General features: G+C 37.1%; 1 protein-coding gene and 1 long non-coding RNA gene across 6 annotated transcripts in view; one reads left to right on the top strand and one right to left on the bottom strand.

Annotated features, from left to right (window-relative positions):
- Nucleotides 1–18,934, bottom strand: part of LOC309654339 — a 1,078,238-nt gene that overhangs the window by 44,348 nt on the left and 1,014,956 nt on the right. The window lies entirely within an intron of this gene.
- WDR72 (WD repeat domain 72) overlaps nucleotides 1–18,934 on the top strand; it is a 193,288-nt gene that overhangs the window by 22,407 nt on the left and 151,947 nt on the right. For all 5 annotated transcript variants that reach the window (XM_082445137.1, XM_082445136.1, XM_082445138.1 and 2 more), the window contains 4 exons: nucleotides 3,313–3,454; nucleotides 4,081–4,326; nucleotides 5,950–6,170; nucleotides 8,678–8,873. In XM_082445137.1, the coding sequence (XP_082301263.1) occupies nucleotides 3,313–3,454; nucleotides 4,081–4,326; nucleotides 5,950–6,170; nucleotides 8,678–8,873 (805 nt within the window). The remainder of the gene's footprint in view (nucleotides 1–3,312; nucleotides 3,455–4,080; nucleotides 4,327–5,949; nucleotides 6,171–8,677; nucleotides 8,874–18,934) is intronic.

Below are 18,934 nucleotides of genomic sequence, written 5' to 3'. Positions count from 1 at the left end.
ACTATAAATAACTCAATTTCATTTCTTTTTATGGATGAGTAATATTCCATTGTATATATGTGCCACATCTTCTTTATCCATTCATCTGTCAATGGACGCTGAGGTTGCTTCCATGTCCTGGCTATTGTAAATAGTGCTATGAACATCGGGGTGCATGTGTCTTTTTTTTTTTTTTTTATAAATTTATTTATTTATTTATTTATATTTTATTTTTGGCTGTGTTGGGTCTTCGTTTCTGTGCAAGGGCTTTCTCCAGTTGCGGCGAGCGGGGGCCACTCTTCATCGCGGTGCGCAGGCCTCTCACTATCGCGGCCTCTCCTGTTGCGGAGCACAGGCTCCAGACGCTCAGGCTCAGTAGTTGTGGCTCACGGGCTTAGTCGCTCCGCGGCATGTGGGATCTTCCCAGACCAGGGCTCAAACCCGTGTCCCCTGCATTGGCAGGCAGATTCTTAACCACTGCGCCACCAGGGAAGCCCGCATGTGTCTTTTTGAATTACGGTTTTCTCAGGGTATTTGCCCAGTAGTGGGATTGCTGGGTCATATGGTAGTTCTATTTTTAGTTTTTTAAGGAACCTCCATACTGTTCTCCATAGTTGCTGTACCAATTTACATTCCCACCAACGGAGCAAGAGGGTTCCCTTTTCTCCACACCTCCTCCAGCATTTATTGTTTGTAGATATTTTGATGATGGCCATTCTGACTGGTGTGAGGTGATACCTCATTGTAGTTTTGATTTGCATTTCTTTAATGATTAGTGATGTTGAGTATCCCTTCATGTGGTTGTTGGTCATCTGTATATCTTCTTTGGAGAAATGTCTATGTAGGTCTTCGGCCCATTTTTGGATTGGGTTGTTTGTTTTTTTTGATATTGAGCTGCATGTGCTGCTTATATATTTTGGAGATTAATCCTTTGTCAGTTTCTTCATTTGCAAATATTTTCTCCCATTCTGCGGGTTGTCTTTTCATCTTGTTTATGGTTTCCTTGGCTGTGCAAAAGCTTTTAAGTTTCATTAGGTCTTGAGAAAGAAAAACAGAGCTGGAGGAATCAGGCTCCCTGACTTCAGACTGTACTACAAAGCTACAGTAATCAAGACAGTATGGTACTGGCACAAAAACAGAAATATAGATCAATGGAACAGGATAGAAAGCCCAGAGATAAACCCACGCACATATGGTCACCTTATCTTTGATAAAGGAGGCAAGAATATACAGTGGAGAAAAGACAGTCTCTTCAATAAGTGGTGCTGGGAAAACTGGACAGCTACATGTAAAAGAATAAAATTAGAACACTCCCTAACACCATACACAAAAATAAACCTAAAATGGATTAAAGACTTAAATGTAAGACCATATAAAACTCTTAGAGGAACACATAGACAGAACACTCTTTGACATAAATCACAGCAAGATCCTTTTTGACCCATGCCCTAGAGAAATGGAAGTAAAAACAAAAATAAACAAATGGGACCTAATGAAACTTAATTCACTGTTAATGACTATTTTAATACCTCTTGGAGGATGGGTACTTCTTGTGATGGGTACTGGGTACTGTGACGAAAAATCAGAATCACATGATAAGGGGCTTTGAGGGAGTTTTCATGTGAACTAGAGAGGAAACTACTGGAAAGGAGGAGGATTGAGGTGTCAAGGAGTGGGTGTGAGCAAGTGAGGAATGGTAGTACAGAAGTGAGTGTAGAGGGAGTAACAGCGTCTGGGGAGCATTGGCTGTAGGGGCAGCACATTTTGCTGGGAGGGAGGAGATGTGCTGCGACCAACTTCAGTAACCACCCAGCCTCTCTGGAGCGTCATTCTCATATCAAAATCATGAGAGAGTTGGGCTACTCAATTTTAAGGTTCCCAAAGGTTGAGAGAGTTTGAGAAGCCAATCTAACCAAGTTTTATTGTACCATTTCTAACACCTACAAAAATGGTGGCCTTGAGAAGTATAAGACCCCAAAGTGCCTTCTGAATCTTTAAAAAAAAATTATTCAGAGAACTCACTTCACTGGAACTGTTTTTCTTCAATGCTCTCATTTCTTGGGACTACAGAGGATTACATATCTTGGTCTTGAATTAGTTTCTTCTTCTCCTCTCGTCTTAGTTTCCTTATCTCTATAACAGAAATAATAATAATGCTTATTTACTATGTAGCTTTGTTGTAAGGATTAAATGTAGCAATATTTGGGCCCTTAATATTCTCTAGAGATACATTATAGAATTTTTCCACTAAAATAACTAAGTCTGGACCTTCAAACATGTGTTTTCTGACTAGAAACTATCACTTTCTTAGACTTCTTTAATTCTAGCACCAGCAGTTGTCTTTCTTTTCAGGGTGACTTTTATTTGTACATCAAAAGAGGTTTTGTTTTTGTTTTTCTAATCACTTAATCATTTTGATCCCTTGTGTGTAATCTCTATATACAGGTCTGCCCAAAGAACCTCTACACTGCACTGAGGTACTAGGGAGATTCTGGACCCATTCACTAGTGAAAGTGTATCTTTGAGAGCTCTGGTACCCAATATTCATACTGTGCCTCAAGAAAACTATATCTTTATATATATATAATTATATTTATGTTAATTATAACTTATACATTTATTTTTACTAGTATATATCTATCTATATAAGTTATGAATTCATTTTTCTTTGTGGCCTTTTGGGAAGTTTGAAATCAAGTATGTTAAATCTGAAAAATGGTCAAAAGAAAGTAGAAAGCATAATAATACCACAAAATTACCACACAAATATTAGTTGTTGCTATTTTAACTGACAATTGGAACTGAAGGGATCATAAAGAAATCAGACCTCCTCAGTGGACAGTAGAGCACTGTCATCAAGACGTGGGCTCTTGAGTCAGAATTACTGGACTCAAAAGCCCACTGCCATCTATATCACCTTAGATGAATTAACCTCTTCCCTCTCAGATTATTCATCTGTAAAATGAAGACAATGATAGTACCAACTTCACAGGATTATTGTGTGGACTACTTAACTGAATACATGCAACGACCCTAACAGTATATGTAATACATACACTGAACATGTTCAATAAATGTTAGCTATTCTTATTAACTCTCTGAAATCTAGCTGATGACTTTGCTTCTTATTTCATAAAAACTTTTTTTGTTTTGAGTAAGAGGACTATTTCACTTAATTTACTTGAAATTTTTTAAACAGTGGGAAATAAATGGAAATAATTTAGTTCATCTATGAAGTCTTGTTTCTTCATTTAAAAACAGTGGCTGCCATTATATAGATTATTTTTAAAGAGATTTTTTCTACATAAATGCTAACTTTTTTATTTGGACCAGAGCCTTCCCTTTGTTATGGGCTACATGAATGAAAGGAAAGAGCCTTTTTATAAGGTACTTTTCTCTGGAGAAGTCTCAGGAAGAATTACTTTGTGGCACATCCCTGATGTTCCTGTATCCAAGTTTGATGGTTCTCCTAAAGGTAAGACAATTTCAATGTCTAATCACATGTCTTCTGAGAACTACTTTATAATTAACTCAGTGTTGTTGTTTTTTTTTTAAGTTGAGTAATATGAGTCAATAAACAAGAAAAAGTTCTCATGTACCACTATGCATTAGATGCTAACATAAAAGTAGGTATAAACATGATGCTTATAGATCTTATACAACAATGCAACAAGTATAATTCAAATTAACATCAACTTAACATGAATGTTTTATTGACTTGAAATGAATGTTGGCAATATGAATATAGGATAGACTGATAGACCACATTCATATTTTTGAATTCATCATGTCCATATCCTGTACCCCTTTTCAACCAATTTCTCTATTCAAAAGAGTTTCTCCGTTCTTTTCAGTTGACTTAAGTCTAAAATGAATGCACTAATACACATCTATTCTTCCGAGGCTCCTTGAGGGAGAATCAATAAAATAGCATTTGGAGTGAAAGCAATGGATGGCAGAAGAACTTTTCTGCCTATAGCATACTGTTAGGATGGCAAAAGAGTCTCTATGTTCCACAAGGTATGGTGCCTTGATAATATTTTCTATATCTATGATGAATTTATAAACCAAATTTTCCCTTTTTGTGTGTTTTCCTTTTAGAGATACCAATAACTACCACCTGGACCCTTCAAGATAATTTTGATAAGCATCATACCATGTCACAAAGTATTATTGACTACTTCTCTGGGTTTAGAGATGAGAATGGAATTGCGGTTGTCACTTCATCAGAGTATGTTCCAAGTCTTGATAAACTAATATGTGGCTGTGAAGATGGGACAATTTTCATTACACAGGCTTTGAATGCTGCCAAAGCAGGACTTCTAGAAGGCGGTTCTTTACTAAAAGGTCAGTGAATTTTATTTGACCCTATTTATTTAATTTACCTAAGCTTCAACTTTAATAAGCTATACTAAGAAGATTGCTGAAGCTTAAGAAAATTGCAGGCATTTGCTAATAAATTTGTGCATGTTTTAATGTTAAAGTAAAGCGCACATATAGGTTTTTTTTAAAGTCAAACAGAAGGTTATACAATGAGAAATACAGTTCTCTCCTTCTTTGATCTTCCAGGAAGATCACCAAAGGCAAGTACTAGTAAGTTTCTTTATACACTTTTTGAAATTTCCTATGCATATATAAGCATATAACAAAAGAGCAGTATACATTCTTTTAATTATATTATAAAAATAGAACCACATTCTACACACTTTACTAAAATGTCCTTAAATCTTAATAAAATATTTTGGAGCACATTCTTTATGACTTCATTTTACATGATTAATAATGATTGAATTCTAATTTAAAAAATCTCCTATGATGGGTGTTCAAGTTTTTTCTCATCTTTGGCTACTATAGACAACACAGAATTAACTATCTTTGCACATACATGTAGGTATATGTATAGTATTAATTTCCAGGAGTAGAATTACTAGATCAACCTTTATGTGTATTTTTAATTTTGAAAATATATCTTAAAATGTTCTCCAAAGTACATCAATATACATGTGTGTCCACTAACACAGATGTATGAGAATGCCTTTTCCCCCAGCCTTAGCCAACTTACTGTGCTATTCAATTTTTTAATATTTGCCAATCAGGAGAAAGTGGTAGCTTCTTGTTTTAATTTTTAATTTTTTTGGTAATGAAATGTATATGTGTTCTTATATATCTTTGTGCATTGCAACAGCGAAAATCTCTTAAATAAAGACCATTATGCGGTAAATTGTCTTATGTAAAGGAAAGAAATATAGGAGGTGATTGAGATTTGGGGCTGTGTAGGTAAATTTGTATACCACTTTTCATTGTATGGACCCTACTAGACTACAAGGTCCTGACAGACCAAATATCAATTAAAAAAATAAAAACCAAAACTTGTTACATTGCCTATTGCTGTTCTCAGCTTACTTTGGCTACTTACTAAATGTTCTAACTTTTCAGTGATTCAGTGATTGACTGAAATAGAGGAGTGAGTAGCAATAAAGCGAGGAGAGGTAATACACCACTTTACATCTCAATGGCTGCTGTTAAAAGTTAGTAAAAAAGCTTAAGACCTTAGCATATTTTATCTAGGCTGATTTATCTTATCCTGAAAACAAGCAGACACCTACATTTGATCTTTAGCATCTGAATTAATATTAATTAATATTTTGTAGAGACAAAATGTATAAATTGTTCACTCTTTTAGAACAGAGTTTGCTATTTCATGGCACTGGAATTGGTAACTTGCTAACATCCTTAAAGAATAGACTTTGAACAACCAGATTTAGTGCTCCATCAAAAGCATGACCTGGCTTATAATGAGGCACTTGCCTTTTGAGAGAATCCATGGGTTGTTCATTAATTTTCTTAGTTAACTGCCTACCTTTAATTATGTGTAGTTTCCTTACATTAAAAATTTATAAAAGAAAATCTCAGGACTATTTCTTGAACAAAAATAACTTTTTTATCATTTGGTGTTTGGTTGTTTTCCAGGTTCCCTTCCTCAGAAAGTTCTCAAAGGCCATCACCACAGTGTTACTTCCTTGCTTTATCCCCATGGTCTCTCTTCAAAATTAGACCAAAGTTGGCTGGTATCTGGGGACCAGGACTCATGGGTCATCTTGTGGGATATCTTTACTGAAGAAATTTTGCATAAATTCTTTTTGCAGGCTGGTTTAGTAATGAGTCTTTTGATGTCACCAGAGAATTTCAAAGTAAGTTAAGATAAAGAGTGAAACATAACACATAAATTTAAGTTATACATATAACATTTCAGAATGTTTAAAAAAAGTAAGGAAAAATAACCCATATTTCCACAGAAAAGAAAAAAAAACCCATAATACAACTGGATGATTTTTATGAATTCCTTTCTTATGTTTTATGCATTTTATTATTTTTACAGCTTATACAGATAATTTGGTTCTAAAGCACAGGTCTCATCAATTCTTGGCTTTACAAAAGTCAGTTAATTCTCTTTAAGTACTTATACTTTGGTTCTTTTTTTTTTCCTAGTTCTACATCTTAATTTTTAATGGAATTTTCTTTTTAAATAAAAGTAATGGACACTCAATGGAAAAATAAATATGTAGGAACTGTAAATTAAAATTAACTTTTGCCTTCAACGATTTAATAATAATAATGATAGTTACACTTTCTTTTTCTTAAATAGATTTTTGTTTACTCTTTCATTTATTTAACAAATGACGAGCCTTAACAAATTTACGAGCATCTACCTTGCGCTGAGAAAAGGAAATACTTTCAGGTATAATTTTCTCATGTAATGTCAGCTTAAATTCAGCTTTCATAAAGCTGATATCTTTGATAAAATATGAACAGCCAAGTTTTGAGTTTTCTGAGTTTATAAGTTAGTTGATTGACTTGTAAAAATTATTTCTCCATACTAATGTTATGAAAAATCAGTTCCAAAGTAAAATCAGAGAAAACTTGCACTGTATTTTTGTAGTAATAAAAAATGAAAGCAGTATTTCAGGAACAGAAATGATTAACCAAAACAGTAAAACAAAGTTAAGCGACCCCTCCCCCCGAAAAAAATAAAAAACCTATGTGGTGATTTGGGATACATCTTTTATTCCTGAAGTTCTTCCTTTTTCAAAAAAAAGATTTTTTTCTCTCGGCCCCAGGACCGTAGTCCAAGTCAGTTCCACTCCTGACCCCTTTTACTTCTGCCTCAGTCATAGATGATTTGACTCCAAGGATCAGGACACATTCAAAGTCAGATAAAAAGGGAGTTTATTGAAAGGGCACAAGGGGCAATCCCTAGGCATCCAAGACAAAGCACTAGAGCAAGCACCTACAGTGGAACTTAAATTCAGAAACGAAGGTTACTCTTTGAATCCACTGCCCCAAAATGGTCTGCATTTCTGTGATTGCTCCATTTTCTTGCCTCTTCCTATGACTTCTTTTAGCTTTACAATTTCAAACGCCTAGAAAAGAGAATCTGATTGGCCTAGTGTGGGTCTCTAGTATATGTCTACTCCTGGCCATAGGATCTGTGTTCACGTGTTATGTGTGTTTTCTTGTGTTGTAGGTGTGTGTGAGTTTCCTGAAGTGCACTGGGCTGTCTGTTCTAGAAACTGGGGGTCAGGCAGGTTCTCCAAGAGGTAATAGTTGGGGGGCAATGCCATCCGTGCCCCATTCTACAAGTCCAGGCTCCCCATATATCACACCTGCCATTTTGTGATTCCCACCCCCCTGCTCAGAATTTCTGTAGTCTCCTTTAAAAGTATTAGGAAAAACAACAAGTTCCCCAATGCCCCACAGAGAGAGGTCAGTGATGGGCACAGGGAGATTCTTCAGGAACCCTGGCTGATGCTTTTAACATAGCAGACGAAAGTCTGGCTAGGTGCCTTAGTGAAAGTAGGAGCATCGACATAGCAAAATGGTTAGAAAAGAAAAAAATAGCAGAGGAACTACCCACTGCCCCTTCTCACCACACCCCAGCCATACCCACTGATGGGCTGATCAATGCATGGCCCTCGTGGTGAGGCACAAAGCTGCCCTGTAAACCTCTCCTAGATGAGCCTCAGCAGCACCCAGCAAGAATAGTCTTTGTCCTAAACTATGCTGAAGGTAACCACATGCTGACGTTCTTGAAAGTATCTTAAGAATCTTTGTCCTGTGAGACTATTTTTGGTCCCCGTGTCTTTGAAGCTGTACATTCAGTTGGAACTATCTAATGCTTACCTCTTTTAGATTGTGTCTACACTGAGTTTCCTGTTTGGATTAGAATCTGTATAGTTCTGGGAACAGCACCAAATCACATTTTGAGGCTCTAAGTGGAAGATATCAGCTCATGATACCCTTGGGCCTAAGCTTGTGTCTACAAATAGCTTCTTTTTGTGGCAACAAATTAGTTCTGGGGTTTATTTTATTCTGCATTATTTCCGATGTCTGCCTCACTGCCTGAATCTGCTGAGTGATGATCAAGTCCTTCATTTATCTTATAAGTAGATCTGGCCTGGAATTCTCCTCTTTACTTGTGTCTTTTGACCTTCCTAATAGGTCTTTGTATTTAAAATCTACTTGGTTTGTAAAGCTCCCCTGTGCAGTGTTATGTGGAGAGGTGCTAGAGAAAGGAGAACTGTCATTTTGTAAATGGGATTTTAACAAAAACTTACATTACTAGGGGGGAAAATCTGATTTAATTTTAAAGAAAGCATTTGACTATTAGCTTACAAAGAATGCCATTTTTTTTTCATAGCTACGAAGTCATCAGGTAATTTGCTGTGTGTGCAGTGACCATTCCGTGGCTCTCCTTCACCTTGAGGAGAGGAGGTGCCTCCTGAGCGCCCGAAAGCACCTTTTCCCTGTGAGGATGATAAAATGGCATCCCGTCGAGAACTTTCTAATTGTTGGATGTGCAGATGACTCTGTTTACATCTGGGAAATTGAGACAGGTAAATTGAAATTTTACCCCTTTTCATCCTTTATATCTTTATGCATCAAAGCATTTGGCTGGGTTGAGAGTTCCAGAAAAGACACGGTGATGCCCTCACTTGCTTTTACCTTTGGTTGGGCTGCATTTAATGGCTTCGTTTGAAGGTGTGTATGGAAAATAAACACAACGGCCCAAGTCAGATCCTAACCCACTTACGATTAGCTGACAGAGCAGTGCGCAGGAACGAGCCGGATATTTCTGGAAGCTATAAATAAAAACATAAGTTATCCACTTTAATTATTAACAAGAGAGAAATTTAGTGTCCTACTACTAGTCTCAGTCATTGAATTCTGCTTTCTTCAGCATACTTACCATCTCAGCAACATTTTGAGCTAATTGTTGATCAGTAATAATGGAATATAATTAATTACAAAACTCCAAAATGTTGAGTCAGGGAAACTGAAAACTGAGTGGTTCCATTGAACTTTTGATGTCAGAGCATAGAGAATGTATAGTTTGAACTTTTAAGTTTTTAAAAAAAGTTTTACTATATAACTTAAGATTGAGAGTAACACATTTTAGGCCAATGCTGGGAACAAATCAAATAAAGAGAGGTAATTAATGAATGTGAGTCAAGGGAGTGCCCTGGAGAGTACATTTTACTGAAACCATTGCATGATTTGTATTGATTAATCAGTGGTGGGTTTATGCTGGATGTTATGAACAGACTGGATAGTTTATAATATTATAGTTTAGAGCCATACTTCACCAAAATAATTGCTATTTTCTTTACACATGACTTTCATGTATTAATGACGATGGTACACGGAGGATGCAAGATAATACCACCTTATATTTGTGCTTTGCTTTACAGCTTTGTTGGGCTTTCATGCTCATTTCCCATTAGATTATCACAACTTCTAGGGTAGGTAGAAGAGGTATTATACCCCTCTGCATGCATGAGGAATTTGTTGCTCTGATTTGTAAGTGTGCTAGGTTACACACTAGTAAGTGGTGAACCAATATGAGGCCCCCCTCCCCGTTGTTCTTTGCACATATTCACAAGATTAGGAGAGTTTAGAATTCTTAGGTAATCTGTCAACCTGAGTGATGGTTGAGTATAATGGATCAAATAGGTTCTAATGCCTGGACTTGCCTCCAGGACCTGCAAGCAAAAACTGTATGATCTTGGACAAATAATTTGACTTCACTGCATGTCAATTTACTCACCTATGAAATAGGAGTAATAATACTTGTCTTCCTATTAGGATTAAGTTAACAAATACCTACAATTCTTGTAAACAGAGCCTGTAGATGCCAAGTCTTTAGTAAGAGTTAACTATTATTAATATTATTTAAAAATGCAGCAAAATCTTGATTTGTGCTAGTGAAATATGAATCTGTAAAACACATACACTTATAAATGTGTGCAACTGCATTTTTTTTAATGGTTATGATAGCATGTATTTATTTATTTTAACTTTTTATTTTATATTGGCATATAGTTGATTAACAACATTGTGTTAGTTTCAGGTGTACAACAAAGTGATTCAGTTATACATATACATGTATCTATTCTTTTTCAAATTCTTTTCCCAATTGGATTGTTACAGAATATTGAGCAGAGTTCCCTGTGCTACACAATACATCCCTGTTGGTTATCCATTTTAAATATAGTGCAACTGCATTGTTTTTAATTGTGAAATTGTAAATACTTGTTAATCAAACATATTTTTTCCTAGAAAATGGAGTCTAGCAAGAATTTAAAAATCTGGACTCTCATAAGTGTTTATGGTTCCGTTGCCCCACCAGGACACCTTTCAGGCTATGCAATTTTTAATTTATCTGTTCTTGATGGGGTGGGCAGTAAAGAAGGGAAGCCAAACCACTAGTACTTCTTGAAACCATATTTATTCCCACATCGTATTTTAATTGTATTATTTCTTTTTATGCTCCCAAGATATATAATCAAATGTAGAACAGTTCAAAAATACAGAGAAACATAAAAAAACCCCAAATAATCCTATCCCACTGCCTAAAGATAGCTGCTATTTATATTTTGATCTACTTTCTGTCAGACATCTTTCTATGTCGATAAATAGATGTCTATATTATATTTCAGTCACAGTCCTGGCCAGAAATTGAAGTCAACCCAGGTGGGTTAGATGAAGAGACTTTAAGGAAAGGACTCTTTATAGGAGTGTGGATAGGGATTAAGGAACAGACAAGGAGTGGACAGTGAGGCCATCACCCAGACAGTAGCAGTATCAGGAAGCTCTTACCACCTCTAGGGCTGAAGTGAAAGACAAGAAAATAGTGGTACTGGAACCCAGTTAAGCTGAAGCCAAAGAGGAGTGGATACTCCCTGGGATCATGGAAGAGAAACAGCTCCCACCAGAAATGCAATACTGAGACAAAGAGAGAGTTGGAAGAAATTCTCTTCTCTCTCCTTCTGCAGTCACCATCTTCATTAGTTTAATCCAACTGGAAGTCAGAAGGACATTCAGTTCTAGGCATCAGCCAGGGGCACAGAACAGGACACAGAAGGGTATTGGAAGGATGGAGTGGGTTGTCACATGGACAATAATTGACATATTGGCCGTTATGGACACACCATACTTTAACTCAGGAATCTCCTATAGTTGGTTATGTATATTGTTTCCTATTAAAAAAAAAGCTTGTTTTAAAATGGCCATATAAAATGATATGCACATGTTTAGTGCCCAGTTAACTTGTAGGATGTTTATTCCAAATGAAGCTATGAGGCTGTTTTATCTCTTGGTGATCTACAGTAATAGTTTATACACAACAATAACTCAACTTAAGCTTATAATTGGTGAAAATGTTACCAATAATTGTATCATTGCCTTCACATTTGTGATGTGCCTCTTCACGTTTTCAAAGCATCCTCCCCTTGATAATCTCATCTGAGCCCCACGACACTCTGGAGATGGCTGACAACTGAACTCCTTACAACCCTCATTACTTTTGAATAAGTCTATGTTGTTCCTTTTAGTCTGTGTCTGGTATTGGCTTTGTTTTGAGTTGCCTTTAACCTCAGCAATTCCAATTTTGTTTAAAATTTAATGAACTGCTTTTTCTTTCTCAAGCTGTATTTCATCTGGCTAAGATACTTCCATTATGTTTGCTGTACTTGATATCTCTTTTATCCTTTTTCTGTAAAGGTGGGAAAATCCAGGATCAGGAAGACTTTCCATTTATAGTTTCATAAAGTTAGGAGAAAAAATGCCAGCTAAGACCAAAACAATTAGGCTGAAAAGAGGTCTATGAGGGTATAGAATATGCTTGTTCACTGACATGCCTGGCACATGAATAAATGAACCAACCCAAGTTTTCTTGGACTTCAGTAGGCTGAGTACCAATGAGTTCATCTTACCATTGGCTGGTTGCAGTGGCTCTTAGAACATGGCTGCCCAAGTGTAGATAGACCCTTAGCTTTCTCTTCCAAGTCTCCCTTAGGGTTTCTGGAATTCACAGGTGCATACCTCACTTCCTTGTGTAGAAGTCTGTGTATTTTCTACGCCAGCCAATTTTTCTTCTTTTTTTCCTTTTAGCTTTGCTAAAAGGTTCAAACTTGGTTCCATGTGTGAACAGACCTATTCTCTGCTCCATTTTTCCAGCCCTCTGCCTCCTCTAAATACATGGAGGAGAATAAACTGACACTCAAGGCATTTATCAGATCTTTCAGCACTAGAGCAACTCCAGAGCTCCTAGAGAGAGAAATAGGAGATGTCAGCGGGATAAGGATTTGGGGGCAAGAGACCTAGAAATAAAAGGCAGGGGAAGGGGATTAAAGCCAAAGGTAATTAATTCTCAACTGCACCAAAAGCCCACCTTGGCAGAAGGTTGGGGGGTGGGGTATAGGTCAGACCCTGTGCCACCTTCCTCCAGGTGTGGAGGACGGGATATGAGACTTTAGTTTTTCACAAACACTTTACAACAACCTATTCTCACTTTATTCATGAGATGTATTTATTCATTTATTTATTCTCTTTGGTAGAATGCACAAGCATATTCTAGAGCCACGTACCCCCATGCCTATCTTATCTTGAAATTGTCTGAGGTGTATCTTTTCAGTGACAGGTGGCATAGCCAGATATGTACCAGGGTAAAGTTTGGGATCATAGGTGGGAATGCTCATCTCATGGGAGAAGCAAACAATCAAAGCAGAGGAGTATTTATGCAGCAGTGGGGGCTCTTGTCTTCTGGCTAAAAGTGCAGTGCTGCCAGGTTGGGAGTGATGAGGGCATCTAGTTTTGCTTATTGATTTACCAGATGTCCCATGATGCTTAGGCCTGATTAGGAAGGGAAAAAATTGGAGATGTCATTTTGATTAATATTTGAGCTCCCACAGTATATTTGACACTGACAACTCTGGGCAGTTTTGTCACCCTCATTGCTATGAGACACAATAGGGATAATGTAATACTGATTTTTTCCCCTAAAATACATACCAGAAATAAATCTCTGCTCTGAGTTCATTTTTCTTTTAAGAATTGAATTTAAATTAATTCTGAGGACTTTTCTGTTCACAGCAATGGATCTACATAGCAGAAAACTTGTGTAATGAATTTCTTGTGTGTTATTAAATATAAATGTTATTATTATTGAAGGTCTTCTGTTAAGCTTATGGCCTGTGTTGTGAAATATGCATATTAAACAACTGAATTTTTTTGTGGGAAAAATGAAGCCTTATTTGCTTGAAAATAAAACATTTATTGATAAGATAGGTCAAAAAAACTTTTTCTGTAAAGGGTTGGAGAGTAAATATTTTCGGCTTTGTGGTCCATATGATCTCTATTGCAGCTACTGAACTCTGCCCTTGTATGTAGCACAGAAGCCATTGACAATACATAAAGGAGTGGGTGAGGCTTTGTTCCAATAAAACTTTATTTACAAAAGCAGACAACAGGCTGGATTTGCCTTGCAGCAGTAGTTTATAGACCCCTAAGAATGATGGTAGTTTTTTTTTTCTCTTTATTTATTTTATTTATTTTATTTTTGGCTATGTTGGGTCTTCGTTGCTGCACGCGGGCTTTCTCTAGTTGTGGCAAGCGGGGGCTACTCTTTGTTGAGGTGTGCGGGCTTCTCATTGCAGTGGCTTCTCTTTGTTGTGGAGCATGGGCTCTAGGCACGTGGGCTTCAGTAGTTGTGGCATGTGGGCTCAGTAGCTGTGGCTTGCGGGCTCTAGATCACAGGCTTAGTAGTTGTGGTGCATGGGCTTAGTTGCTCCGTAGCAAGTGGGATCTTCCCGGACCAGGGATTGAACCTGTGTCCCCTGCATTGGCAGGTGGATTCTTTTTTTGTTTGTTTTTTGCACTCTTTTGAGAGCTTTGCTTTACCTGTTTCTTTTTAATTTTTTTAAAAATTATTTATTTATTTATTTATTTATTTTTTATTTTATGGCTGCGTTGGGTCTTCGTTTCTGTGCGAGGGCTTTCTCTAGTTGCGTCAAGTGGGGGCCACTCTTCATCGCGGTGCGCGGGCCTCTCACTATCGTGGCCTCTCTTATTGCGGAGCACAGGATCCAGATGCGCAGGCTCAGTAATTGTGGCTCACGGGCCTAGTTGCTCCACGGCATGTGGGATCTTCCCAGACCAGGGCTCGAACCTGTGTCCCCTGCATTGGCAGGCAGTTTCTCAACCACTGCACCACCAGGGAAGCTCGGCAGGCGGATTCTTAACCACTGCGCCACCAGGGAAGGCTGATGGTCATTCTTTTTAAAGATCCCTATTTTGACACCTCATTCTAAAGCAGTTTGTAATTTTAATTCATTATACTTCACTGACTCTCTATGGTTATACCCATTTTGCAAAGGAGGAAATGGAGCACAGAGATTTTTTGAATCCGAAGGTCCCCAGGCTGAGTGTTGGGCACTAGCACTGGAACGTGTGTCTCTCTTTCGTTCTGGTGTGTTCTTCACTGTACCGTACAACAGGAGCACCTTCTGCAGATGGAGGTCAGCTTTTTGAGACTGTCAAGCAGGGAATTACATAAGAAAAGCTCTGAGAAGAAAAGAAATGGCTACCAGGACCCCCCCCCCCCCGCCATTGCTCCCCTGAAGGAGAGGGTCTCTGGCTATCTCTCGGCACCTGGCTCTCAATTTACATGCAGTTGTAACAGCCCTAGTCATCGGATTTCTCAGATGACAGATTAGATACAGCAAATTGCAAGTGGGGAGACTGTTAGTGGCAGGCACTCTGGTAGCAGAAGCAACAGCTGACGGGAAGGGAGGATAGGCAAAACTATGTGTCACTGCTCAGGGCAGTCTTTCCTGTACTCAGGGGAAGACGGTCACCCAGAAAAAGAAAATGCTGAGATTGTTTCCCTTGTTCAGGAAGCTCTTAGATATGCTTGCACAGGTTATGGGCAGCTGCCAGTCGCCTTCCTGTGGCTCCTGCTGGGGAGCTGGGCTTTCTCTTTCCCAGCAGTCCCTTCAGGAAGAATATTTAAAGGCATTATAACCAAGGTGGATTCTAGACCTCAGAAAGTCTCAGAAGCGGCTTGGGGCCTGGAGTTCAAGGCCAATGAGTGGGTAGAACTGAGAGTCCATGTGAATCTATTTTTGTTCATGTCTTCTTGTGTCTGCTCAGGTAATGTGAGCTGTGTGACCTTGAGCAGGAAGCTTTACTGCTGCAGTGTGGCCTGAGGATCCAGCCTCTGGTTATGACATGGTTTCTGTGGGAAGACACATTCTGAGTTTTAAAACAACCATCTTAGAAACAGACCATTGGAACAAAGCCTATGAATATGAAATTAAGGAAGTAAGGAAGAAGATAATACATTTTGGAGTTATTTTCACCACAGGTGTTTAAATTTCCTCTCTCTTAATTTCTTTTTCTTAGTGAAATTAGTAGCAGTTAGCTATAAAATTATTCAATCTACTATGATGCCATGTAAATGAAGCATTTGTTCTTCCGTGGTTTCAAAGTACAAGAAAAAAAGAAAATTTAAAAACTAAAACTACTAAGAGAGATAAGATGAGGTTTGTCATCTAATAGCTTATAGGCCATATTTTTAGAAAACATCCAATGTTTAATCTACTGTAGATCTGAGTTTGCTTTAATTGTTTAGGGTAAGGTCTATATAGATATATGCAAGGCACAGTTTCCCAGATATATGTAGTCATATTTTTCCCTAAGAGAATAGAATCATGTGTCTAAATTCCTACTTTGCCACGCCAAAATATCACACAAGGTCACTATTTGGAGGAGTAATTTTCCAGTCCACAAATTTTAGTTGGTTTTCTTCTTTTGCAGTATATGTTGGGTTGGCCAAAAAGTTAGTTCTGATTTTTCCGTAAGGTGTAACAGAAAAACCTGAATGAACCCTTTGGCCAACCCAATAGTATATTTAGTATATAGTGTATAAAATAAAAATTTATAATTCCACTAGTTACCAACTATACCATTCTGAGGGGCAGTTTTGCTTGGTTTTCTCATCAAGGTCACCCCTTTGTAGATATAGGGGTAAAGTTATGTTGTGTCAACTGCCTTGTCAGCACAAACCGAGTATGACTTTCATTATATGCGTTTTAAAGGTAGGTTTTGGGTATGCAGCATCTGACAGGCAGTAGTCTCTCCAGTGTGTCATTTTCTCAAAGCCAAGTTATTTTGTTGTGGTAGATTATAGATGGAACTCTCTTGGGATGATTGTTTTTAGAAAAGAAAAATAGGATGCGTTAAAGCACAGGGTGGGCTTTTTTCCTCTATCACCTTTTCTTCTTTATTATAATAATTACTGATGTTATTGCTCAACGTGTATTTTTAGTTTTACTGCCTATTTTTTGAATCTTTATTTTTTTTGTCCTTGGTCCTAGTTATCAGAGCTACACTATAATTTGAGATTTTGAGTCACGTAGTATTGTGTGCACGTGCATGCAAGTTTTTATGTACGCACTTGTGCATATGAGCTTTGTCTGCAGTTTAGCTACTGAATAGTTGCACAGTTGTCAAAGTTCAATGTCTTGAGTAGAAATTAGCATCCAGAGGGGTTATGACCATGAGCCCTGAGATTCGTACTGCTGGGTTTGAATCTTGTTCTACTCTTTCCAATCTTTATTATCCCCAGTCAACTTTTAACTCCTCAAAGACTCACCATCTCTTAATGACAGTTAGCACTGAATAAACATTAACTATTACTTATATAAGTCCTTCATATGTTACCATACCAGTTTATACTGAAAGTTTCACTGTTTCTCCCTCTTTACCTCCTGTCCCCACTCTAGTTGAGCTCAACAGTTATTTCTTATTCTGATGAAAGGCATACCACTCTGAGGTATACTAGAATTATCACATATGGCCTTCCAATAAAATCATGGAAAGTTTATCCCTTTGAAACAATTTGAAAAAATATAGGGCAACATATAAGAATGTGGTATATGAATTATGCTAAAATGCCCAAATGTACTGACAAGTATTCTAAGCTCTTAGCTGAAGGCAGGGATGAGGGCAAGTTAGTGTAGTGGAGAGTTTTGTTACTTGTTCCCATAGCACAATGTACTTATAATTTTCATACTTAAAATTTCATACTTCAGTAGCCTAAAACACCATAAGGGCAAGAACTGTGTCTGTCATGTTCACTGTTCTATTCCCAGAAGCTAGCATAACACCTAACACATGGGAAGAAATTAACAAATATTTGTTGAATTTAATTAAAAATTTTAAAAATATTTAGCTTTTGTAAATAATATGCTAGTAAACAACCAATGAATCACTGAAGAAATCAGAGAGGAAGTAAAAAATACCTAGAGACAAATGAAAATGAAAACATGTTGATCCAAAACCTATAAGATGCAGCAAAAGCAGTTGTAAGAGGGTAGTATAGCCATACAAGCTTACCTCAGGAAACAAGAAAAATCTCAAATAAACAACTTAAACTTACACCTAAAGGAAGTAGAGAAAGAACAAACAAAACTCAAAGTTAGTAGAAGGAAAGAAATCATAGAGATCAGAGCAGAAATAAATAAGAGACTAAAAAAAAATAGAAAAGATAAATGAAACTAAAAGCTGATTCTCTGAAAAGATAAACAAAATTGATAAACTTTTTGCAAGAATCATTAAGAAAAAAGGGAAAGGGCCAAAATCAGTAAAATCAGAAATTAAAAAGGAGAAGTTACAACCAACACCACAGAAATACAAAAGATTATAAGAGACTACTAAGAAAAACTGTATGCCAATAAAATGGACAACCTAGAAGAAATGGACAAATTCTTAGAAAGGTACAATCTCCCAGGATGAACCAAGAAGAAATGGAAAATTTGAACAGACCAATTACAAGTAATGAAATTTAATCAGTAATTTAAAAAATACCAACAAACAAAAGTCCAGGACCAGCTTCATAGGTGAATTCTACCAAACATTTAAAGAAGTGTTAACACCTATCCTTCTGAAAATATTCCAAAAAATTGCAGAGGAAGGAACACCCCCAAACTCATTCTATGAGGCCAGCATCACCCTGATACCAAAACCAGACAAAGATATCTCAAAAAAGGAAAATTACATATTACTGATGAACATAGATGCAAAAATCCTCAACAAAATGTTAGCAAAGCAAATCCAACAATACACTAAAAGGATCATACACCATGATCAAGTGGGATTTATCCCAGGGATGCAAGGATTTTTCAATATCTGCAAATCAGTCAATTTGATATACCACATTAACAAATAGAAGACTAAAAACCATATGATCATCTCAGTAGATGGAGAAAAAGCTTTGGACAAAATTCAACACCCATGTATGATAAAAACTCTCCAGAAAGTTGGCATAGAGGGAACATACCTCAACATAATAAAGGCCATGTATGACAAACTCACAGCTAATATCATACTCAACAGTGAAGAGCTGAAAGCATTCCCTCTAAGATCAGGAACAAGGCAAGGATGTCCACTCTCACCACTTTTATTCAACAAAGTATTGGAAGTCCTAACCATAACAATCAGAGAAGAAAAAGAAATAAAAGGAATCCTAATTGGAAAGGAAGACGTAAAATTGTCACTATTTGCAGGTGACATGATACTATACATATAAAATCCTAATGCCACCAGAAAACTACTA

The sequence above is a fragment of the Balaenoptera physalus genome, assembly GCF_965194825.1.
Source record: "Balaenoptera physalus genome assembly, chromosome: 2".
Classification (NCBI taxonomy): domain Eukaryota; kingdom Metazoa; phylum Chordata; class Mammalia; order Artiodactyla; family Balaenopteridae; genus Balaenoptera; species Balaenoptera physalus.
The sequence above is the reverse complement of the archived record's forward strand: the minus strand, read 5'-3'. Positions and strand labels throughout refer to the sequence as shown.